At 40.9% G+C, this 10,267-nt stretch overlaps 1 protein-coding gene across 1 annotated transcript in view; it reads left to right on the top strand.

The window, feature by feature from the left end:
• The first annotated feature begins 177 nt into the window (after nt 1-177).
• LOC107653892 (tyrosine-protein kinase TXK-like) overlaps nt 178-10,267 on the top strand; it is a 29,741-nt gene continuing 19,651 nt past the window's right edge. Inside the window, exons 1-9 of the mRNA XM_016440759.1 lie at nt 178-226; nt 5,117-5,168; nt 5,514-5,568; nt 5,650-5,837; nt 5,949-6,008; nt 9,100-9,154; nt 9,235-9,308; nt 9,383-9,510; nt 9,582-9,656. Of these exons, the coding sequence (XP_016296245.1) occupies nt 214-226; nt 5,117-5,168; nt 5,514-5,568; nt 5,650-5,837; nt 5,949-6,008; nt 9,100-9,154; nt 9,235-9,308; nt 9,383-9,510; nt 9,582-9,656 (700 nt within the window). The 5' untranslated portion in view covers nt 178-213. The remainder of the gene's footprint in view (nt 227-5,116; nt 5,169-5,513; nt 5,569-5,649; nt 5,838-5,948; nt 6,009-9,099; nt 9,155-9,234; nt 9,309-9,382; nt 9,511-9,581; nt 9,657-10,267) is intronic.

The following is a 10,267-nucleotide window of genomic DNA, read 5'->3' on the forward strand; positions in this document are numbered from 1 at the left end:
GTGTGTGTGAGAGAGAGAGAAAGAGAGAGAGAGAGTGTATCATTGTCTTGACTCACCTTCATGACATCCTGTAGCGGAAGGACTGTGTATGTGTGTGTGTGTATGTGAGAATGTGTGTGTGAAGTACGTCACCCTTTCCTCCTGTCTCATGTTCACACACACACACACATGGTCTGCTGTATCAGGGCGGACTGGCAGATTGACTGCAGTATAATGATTCACTCCAGTGAGTATGAGAATATTTCACATCATAATAATGATATTATTGAGCAGAAGAATGACTGAAGCTCTCAGTTTAACACCTGTGTGTTTGTGTCATGTTTATCCATATGGCAGCTTTACACGTGTGTGTGTGTGTGTGTGTGTCAGGGACAAAATTAGCACTGCTTTAACAGGAGGACTGATATATGAGCACATCTCCATTCATCCAGCAGCTCTGTCCAGTGTAGCATCCTTACAGTATATAATGTTTCATTACTAACACTAACGATCGTTCACCTGAAATTATCATCCTGTCATCATTTAAAGCTGACTTCATTACCTGTGATATAGTGTTTTCTGTCAGTCTTGTTGACGGGATGTTTATTGTGGGTGAACCGTCTCTTTAACACACCTTGTCTAATGCAAAAGTATTATTTATAACTCAATGGACATGAGCTATTGATCTGTTCATGTCTGACTGATTTATTCATTAGGGTTATCATAGCACTTGACTGCTTGTCAGTTTTAGTTTTGCCCCCGTTGCAGTTATTTTTGAGTTCTTTGTGTTGAATGATGGAAAGTGAGATTTCCCTCGAGCAGTGAGAGTGAAGCGTTGGTGTGCGACCCAGATTCACCTGAACCTCCTCTCCAGACGAGAGATCACTACACAGCCCACTGATTATAAGTTTTCTGAAATGTGCAATAAACGTGCATATGATACATTGTCTAATTAAATATGCACTAACTATCATACATTTCCAGAATTCAAAGCAAAGCTGCTTTTTCTGACCCCGTTGACAGATATTTGTTCTTGTTTTAATCAAGACTTCTAACCCTAACGGACCCGAACCCAATCTTGCTTTATTCATATATTCATTTATTATTTATTTCTCCATAGCACCTGTAAATACTCTCCCCTCCTCTGCACATTGATGCACGTACAGCTGTATTCATTTAGTTTGATTCATCACAGAACATTAATTTAATTGCTTTGTATAACGAGTTTTCCTAAATGTTATGTTTAAAAAAGTAAATGAGGCATTGTCTAGTTAAATTTGCATATATTTCCAGAACAGAAATCTGAATCCAGGTTCATAATTCTTGTCTGATTCTGTCGTCATATTAGAGTTAAAGGTTTTTCCAGAGAGGATTCTGAATTTCTCTTTTTATCACTCCATAAATCAGAAAATACTGTCAACAGACAGAAAACAAACACATTTTCACCATGTTTTTAGGAGTGAAATGTTGTATAAATCAGTGTGAATGAAATATGAACAAACCTTCAGAATATAGAGAGGAATAAAACTGTACAGTTTGGTGTTTGTAAGAGAAAAAAACTCTAAAGATCGAAATCTACAGACGCAAACAGATAAAGTGCAATAAATGAAACACTTAAATGTGTGTTTCAGATGTTTTCAAAAATCGAGCAGTTCATGGAAAACAATATTTTTGGCATGCTTTCCAAACTTCCCAACACTCTCAGAAAGCAGAAAGCAGGTACAAAAGCTGTCATCCTTTCAAAAAACCTTTGTACCTTATTTACCCAAAACGTGTGCATCTTAGTACCTTAAAGCTACATGTTTGTACCTAAAGCGACATGTTGGCTCTTGGAAGGGTACCGTGGCAGTGAAAGCTATTCTCTAAGAGTGCAGTCAGTCGTTTGGAGCAGGTTTGTCCGGCGATGCTCACAGAAGCGTGTGTTGGCTGATGGATCTCGCAGCGGTCGCTCTTCACCTTTCTGTTGACAGGAAGCCTGTGGTTTGTGCAGCTGGTCATTGTGTTGCAGCTCAAGCCACTTCTCACACTTGTTCTAGAGAAACATTCTGTTCTCACACACAGATGCTGAAGATCTTGTGTTTCTGTCATCAATTTGCATGTTTTATGTGACATTCGTAACGTTGTAGGATTTGGCAACACACTTTGATAACGTTATTTGTTGCTTTGACTGCTATAACTTATGTTAAAGAGGATTCTGTAAAGGCTAATTGATTTTGGATGCTGGTACATGATTGATAAAACAAGAATACACTACACTGCAAAAAATGATTTTCTTCCTTAGTATTTTTGTCTTGTTTTCTAGTATAAATATCTACAAACTCTTGAATCAGGATGCATTTACTTGACAAGTAAAAATACTTAAGATGTTACGTCTTGTCTTCTGAAAAAAATATCCAAATTTTGTTAGTTTTGCTTAAAAGAAGCAAAAATATTTGCCAATGGGGTAAGAAACATAATCTTGTTTAGTCTTTGAATTAAGATTATGTTTCTTACCCCATTGGCAAATATTTTTACTTGTTTTAAGCGAAAACTAACTAAATAGTCATTTTACAGTCATGTGTGAAGAGAGTAAAGAGTGCTGGACTGAGCACGCATCCTCGCGGAGCTCCTGTGTTCAGAATGAGGGAAGACGATGTGTTGTCCTCTACTCTTACTACTTGTGGCCTGTTGGTTAGAAAGTCTCTGATCCATAAGCACAATGAGGCGGACAGGCCCAAATTGTAGAGTTTCTGTACCAGTTTGTGGGGGATTATTGAATTAAAAGCGGAGCTAAAATCGACTAATAGCATCCTGACATATGTATTTGACATCTCCAGATGGGAAAGGGCTGTGTGGAGTACTATGATGACTGCGTCTTCCGTAGATTGATTCTCCCTGTAAGCAAACTGGTAGCTGTCTAATTCCGGAGATACAATGTTCTTAATGTGCTGCAGAATAAGCCTCTCGAAGCATTTCATAATGACAGGGGTCAAAGCCACTGGGAGATAGTCATTGAGGCAGGTAACAGCTGACTTTTCAGGCACAGGTACAATAATGGAGGATTCGATCTGTTCTTCAAACTGGGACAGCTGAGCTGTCTCTTCCCACCTTGTGAGTCGAAGTGGGCAAAGAACTGATTCAGGGTGTCAGGGAGTGCCTGATCCTGGCTGATCATCTGCTTGCTGCCCCTGTAGTCTGTTATGGCTTTAATACCTCTCTACAGATGCCGGGGGTTGTTGTTATCAAAGTGTCCCTCAATACGTTTCTTGTACCTGTGTTTAGCCTCCTGTATGCCTTTCTTCAGATCTCTCCGGGCTCTCCTGTAGGCCAGCAGGTCACCTGACCTATAGGCAACATCTCGGGCTTTAAGCAAAGACCGCACCGTACTGTCCAGCCACGGTTTCTGGTTAGGAAACACTCTGATGGATTTAGTGGGCAGCACGGAGTGCGTGCAGAAATATAAATAGGACAGAACAGACGAGGCGTACTCCTCTATATCCGCATTCTCTTTAAACACTCCCCAGTCAGTGCATTCAAAGCAGTCCTGAAGCACTGAGATGGCCTCCACACTCCAGACTTGTATGGTTTTAACAGTTGGTCTTGATCAGCAGATAAGAGGTCTGTAGGTCGGTATCATTTCCAGCGAGATGTGGTCTGACATGCCAAGATGCGGAGATGCTGCAGCTTTATATGCCCCTGGGATGTTCATATAGACCTGGTCCAAAATATTGTTGTCCCTGGTCGGGAAGTTGAAGCACTCAGTTCTCCCTCCAGTTCAATAGCCTCGTCGGGTATGTTGTTATGAAAGTCTCTGATCCATAAGCACAATGAGGTGGACAGGCCCAAATTGTAGAGTTTCTGTACCAGTTTGTGGGGGATTATTGAATTAAAAGCGGAGCTAAAATCGACTAATAGCATCCTGACATATGTATTTGACATCTCCAGATGGGAAAGGGCTGTGTGGAGTACTATGATGACTGCGTCTTCCGTAGATTGATTCTCCCTGTAAGCAAACTGGTAGCTGTCTAATTCCGGAGATACAATTCTTAATGTGCTGCAGAATAAGCCTCTCGAAGCATTTCATAATGACAGGGGTCAAAGCCACTGGGAGATAGTCATTGAGGCAGGTAACAGCTGACTTTTCAGGCACAGGTACAATAATGGAGGATTCGATCTGTTCTTCAAACTGGGACAGCTGAGCTGTCTCTTCCCACCTTGTGAGTCGAAGTGGGCAAAGAACTGATTCAGGGTGTCAGGGAGTGCCTGATCCTGGCTGATCATCTGCTTGCTGCCCCTGTAGTCTGTTATGGCTTTAATACCTCTCCACAGATGCCGGGGGTTGTTGTTATCAAAGTGTCCCTCAATACGTTTCTTGTACCTGTGTTTAGCCTCCTGTATGCCTTTCTTCAGATCTCTCCGGGCTCTCCTGCAGGCCAGCAGGTCACCTGACCTATAGGCAACATCTCGGGCTTTAAGCAAAGACCGCACCGTACTGTCCAGCCACGGTTTCTGGTTAGGAAACACTCTGATGGATTTAGTGGGCAGCATGGAGTGCGTGCAGAAATATAAATAGGCTAGAACAGACGAGGTGTACTCCTCTATATCCGCATTCTCTTTAAACACTCCCCAGTCAGTGCATTCAAAGCAGTCCTGAAGCACTGAGATGGCCTCCACACTCCAGACTTGTATGGTTTTAACAGTTGGTCTTGTCATTGGTAATGATTTTTGGCATAAAAGAAAAATGGATAATTTTGACCCATACAATGTATTGTTGGCTATTGCTACAAATATACCCCAGCGACTTAAGACTGCTTTTGTGCTCCAGGGTCACATATTAGTCTTTCTACTTCAAAATTTCACTTTTAATTCAATGTGTAGGCCTACTTGCCAGATTATTTGTGAAACTTGCCAGCCATTTCTGAGTGAATCTTGTTTGAAGGTGAACCCTACACTAATGTTCTGTTAATGCTTCTGAATCCTGTAGGAATTAATTAAATGAAAGTGATGATGTTAAACTACAAAATAAAGCTGCAGTAAGGATAAGCAAAGCTTTAGAAGATCCTCTGAAGCAAGTGTTTTGTCTGGGCTGGTTTTGTGAGCAGACAGTCGTCCTCCATCTGTGTTTCTGCAGCTCATCATCTGTGTTTCTCTCCTCCAGATCAGTCCATTCACTCCATCTTCTGCTGCTGCTGCTGTGCTCTACAGACCAGGTATGAAGCACATGTTTCCACCACAGAACTGGAACCAGAGGTCAAAGGTCACAACACCATTAGAATGAAACCATCGCTAGGAACAGCTGATGATGTTCAGCTGACATTCATCCTGCTGTTCCTTCATTTGTGCTCCACACGCTTTATTTTCCTGCTTGTCTGAAATAAAATTATGTCAGGTCACATGATTAGTATGAATGATGTTCCTCATAACCGTTGCATTAAGAGCTGCTGGTGGTGACATCATCTAAAGCATCATCATTCTCAAAACTCATAAACAAATAGTAGGGCTGCTCAAGGCAGGTGTGTGAGACAGTGATGAGCCGTGATCTCTGTGTCTCTCAGAAGCAGCACTCGTGTGGATGTGAACCACAGCAGATATCCAGGATCCGTCTATATGGTATGCGGTCATCTGTTCGTTCGTTCAGTGATTCACTCGTTCATTCTGTGCTCCTGCAATGGTTCTCTCCTCGTGTCCCAGAGTCAGCTGTCTCAGAAGAAGCTCCCTCCGTCTCCTCCTGAGGATGATGATATTGGTGTGATGAAGGTGGTGGCCATATACGACTTCACGGCAAGAGAGAGTTCAGACCTGACGCTTCGTCATGGAGAGACGTACATCATCCTCCACAAACAACACCAGCTGTGGTGGAGAGCCAAAGACAAGCACGGGTGAGTGTGTGTGTGTGTGTGTGTGTGTGTGTGTGTGTGTGAGTGAGTGAATGTGTGTGTGTGTGTTTCTTGAGTTCAGATGTGCTGATCTCTGCTGATTCTCTCTCTCAGGAACAAGGGCTTCATTCCCAGTAACTATGTTACAGAAATTGGAACTATAGAGGCCAATGAGTGAGTATCAACCAATCAGAGTACTTCCACATCTCTTTAACTAATCAGAGTCACTCCAGAGCTCTTTAACTAATCAGAATCACTCCAGATCTCTTCCAATCAGAATCACTCCAGATCTCTTTAACCAATCAGAATCACTCCAGATCTCTTTAACCAATCAGAATCACTTCAGATCTCTTTAACCAATCAGAGTCACTCCAATCAGAATGACTACAGATCTCTTTAACCAATCAGATGTCATTCCAGATCTCTTTAACCAATCAGAGTCACTCCAGATCTCTTTAACCAATCAGAGTAAACTCCAATTTGAATCACTCCAGATCTCTTTAACCAATCAGAGTCATTCCAGTCAGGGTCAATCCAGATCTCTTTAACTAATCAGAGTCACTCCAGATCTCTTTAACCAATCAGAGTCACTCCAATCAGAATCACTACAGATCTCTTTAACCAATCAGAGTCACTGCAGATCTCTTTAACCAATCAGAGTCACTCCAATTAGAATCACTCCAGATCTCTTTAACCAATCAGAGTTATTCCAATCAGAGTCACTCCAGATCTCTTTAACCAATCAGAGTCACTCCAATCAGAATCACTACAGATCTCTTTAACCAATCAGAGTCACTCCAGATCTCTTCCAATCAGAATCACTTCAGATCTCTTTAAGCAATCAGAATCACTCCAGATCTCCTTAACCAATCAGAGTCACTCCAATCAGAATTACTACAGATCTCTTTAACCAATCAGAGTCACTCCAGATCTCTTTAACCAATCAGAGTCACTCCAATTAGAATCACTCCAGATCTCTTTAACCAATCAGAGTTATTCCAATCAGAGTCATTCCAGATATTTTTAACCAATCAGAATCACTCCAGATCTTTTTAACCCACCATAATAACTCCAGATCTCTTTAACCAATCAGAATTGCTACAGATCTCTTTAACCAACCAGAGTCACTCCAGATCTCTTCCAATCAGAATCACTTCAGATCTCTTTAACCAATCAGAATCACTCCAGATCTCCTTAACCAATCAGAGTCACTCCAATCAGAATTACTACAGATCTCCTTAACCAATCAGAGTAATTGGAAATACTACAGATCTCTTTAACCAATCAGAGTCACTCCAATCGGAATCACTCTAGATCTCTTTAACCAATAAGAGTCATTCCACATCTCTTTATCCAATCAGTTACTCCAGATCTCTTTAACCAATCAGAGTCACTCCAATCAGAATTACTACAGATCTCTTTAACCAATCAGAGTCACTCCAATCTGAATTATTACAGATCTCTTTAACCAATCAGAGTCACTCCAATCTGAATTATTACAGATCTCTTTAACCAATCAGAGTCACTCCAATCTGAATTATTACAGATCTCTTTAACCAATCAGAGTCACTCCAATCTGAATTATTACAGATCTCTTTAACCAATCAGAGTCACTCCAATCTGAATTATTACAGATCTCTTTAACCAATCAGAGTAATTCCAGATCTCTTTAACCAATCAGAGTCACTCCAATCTGAATTATTACAGATCTCTTTAACCAATCAGAGTAATTCCAGATCTCTTTAACCAATCAGAGTCACTCCAATCGGAATCACTCTAGATCTCTTTAACCAATAAGAGTCATTCCACATCTCTTTATCCAATCAGTTACTCCAGATCTCTTTAACCAATCAGAGTCACTCCAATCTGAATTATTACAGATCTCTTTAACCAATCAGAGTAATTCCAGATCTCTTTAACCAATCAGAGTCACTCCAATTAGAATCACTCCAGATCTCTTTAACCAATCAGAGTCACTCCAATCGGAATTACTACAGATGTCTTTAACCGATTAGAGTCATTCCAGATCTCTTTAACCAATCAGAGTCACTCCAGATATCTTTAACCAATCAGAGTCACTCCAATCAGAATCACTCCAGATCTCTTTAACCAATTAGAGTCACTCCAATCAGAATCACTCTAGATCTCTTTAACCAATTAGAGTCACTCCAATTAGAATCACTCCAGATCTCTTTAACCAATCAGAGTCATTCAAATCTGAATTACTCCAGATCTCTTTAACCAATTAGAGTCACTGCAATCAGAATCACTACAGATCTCTTTAACCAATTAGAGTCACTCCAATCAGTTACTCCAGATCTCTTTAACCAACCAGAGTCACTCCAATCAGAATCACTCTAGATCTCTTTAACCAATTAGAATCACTCCAATCGGAATCACTCCATATCTCTTTAACCAATTAGAGTCACTCCAATCAGAATCACTCCGGATCTCTTTAACCAACCAGAGTCACTCCAATCAGAATCACTCTAAATCTCTTTAACCAATTAGAGTCACTCCAATTAGAATCACTCCAGATCTCTTTAACCAATCAGCGCCACTCCAATCGGAATCACTCCAGATCTCTTTAACCAATCAGAGTCATTCCAATCTGAATTACTCCAGATCTCTTTAATCAGTCAGTCATTCCACATCTCAGAGTCACTCCAATTAGAATCACTCCAGATCTCTTTAACCAATCAGAGTCATTCCAATCTGAATTACTCCAGATCTCTTTAATCAATCAGAGTCATTCCACATCTCCAGATCTCTAACCAATTAGAGTCACTCCAATCAGAATCACTCCAGATCTCTTTAACCAACCAGAGTCACTCCAATCAGAATCACTCTAGATCTCTTTAACCAATTAGAGTCACTCCAATTAGAATCACTCCAGATCTCTTTAACCAATTAGAGTCACACCAATCAGAATCACTTCAGATCTCTTTAACCAATTAGAGTTACTCCAATCGGAATCACTCCAGATCTCTTTAACCAATTAGAGTCACTCCAATCAGAATCACTTCAGATCTCTTTAACCAATTAGAGTTACTCCAATCGGAATCACTCCAGATCTCTTTAACCAATTAGAGTCACTCCAATCAGAATCACTTCAGATCTCTTTAACCAGTTAGAGTCACTATAGAATCACTCTTTAATAATCTCCAGATTTGCATCAGTTCATTCAGAGCTCACTGGTCACTGACAGTGTTCATATATATGTGTGTGTGTGTGTGTGTGTTATGATGATGATGATCTTCATCAGCTGGTACTGCAAGAACATCAACAGAGCTGAAGCAGAACATTTGCTTAGACAAGAGGTAAAGAAGTCAATCATCAGTAATTGATCCATCATCATCGTCATCATCAACATCTGTATCATCTTCCTCGTGTGTTTCAGGGGAAGGACGGAGGGTTTGTGGTCAGGAGCTCCAGTCAGCCCAGCAGCTACACCGTCTCCGTTTACACACACAGGTAAAGATTCTCCATCAGTTCGCTGACTGATCGCCTGATCTGCTGACTGATGGATTGATTGATTGATTGATCAGTTCAGGTAAAGGGGAGGTGAGGCACTACCAGATCAAACAGACAGACACGGCTCAGTTCTTCTTGGCAGAGAATCACGTGTTCGGCTCTATTCCTGAACTCATCAACTACCACAGACACAATGCAGCAGGTAATTCTGTTCACCTCTGCTCTGTGGTTCTGCTGCGACGAGCTGCTGATGATCTGTCTGTGTTTGATCAGGGCTGGTTTCCAGACTGCGATATCCCATCGGCCCCATGGGCACATGTCTGCCGGCCACAGCGGGATTCAGCTCAGGTCAGACACACACACACACACACACACACACACACACTCACAGTGGTGTAATGTAATGAAGTAATAATACTTCGTTACAGTACTTAAGTATTTTTTGGGAGTATCTGTACTTTACTTGAGTTTTTATATTTCAGCCAACTTTTACTTCACTACATTTCCTAATTAAAATTTATACTTTTACTCCGATACATTTCCCCGAAGCATATTATTTTTATATTTCAGTCAACTTTTACTCCACTATATTTCCTAATTAAAATGTATACGTTTACTCCGACACATTTCCCCGAAGCATATTCGTTACTTACTACAAAATAGTCAGAAGTCAGAAGAACACGGACTGCAGGAAAGCAGGTTTGATGAATCAGTGGTCTGGCGTCTGGAAGTTAGACTCATGCTCATGTGCAAACAAGTGCCGCACAACCGCGGATGATTCATTTCCACTCAAGTCGAGTCTGTGGTGTGTGATATACAGTAGGCTATATCTGCGATAATATGGTAAGTGCTGTTGTAATGATGTGAGATCTGACATTATCAAGTATATCACCAAATCACACACAGAGTGCACGCACGTGATTTATTAATCTATTAAAACTCAAAATTCAAGGCATTCT

Source organism: Sinocyclocheilus anshuiensis, unplaced genomic scaffold (assembly GCF_001515605.1).
Source record: "Sinocyclocheilus anshuiensis isolate Anshui unplaced genomic scaffold, SAMN03320099.WGS_v1.1 scaffold459, whole genome shotgun sequence".
Taxonomy (NCBI): domain Eukaryota; kingdom Metazoa; phylum Chordata; class Actinopteri; order Cypriniformes; family Cyprinidae; genus Sinocyclocheilus; species Sinocyclocheilus anshuiensis.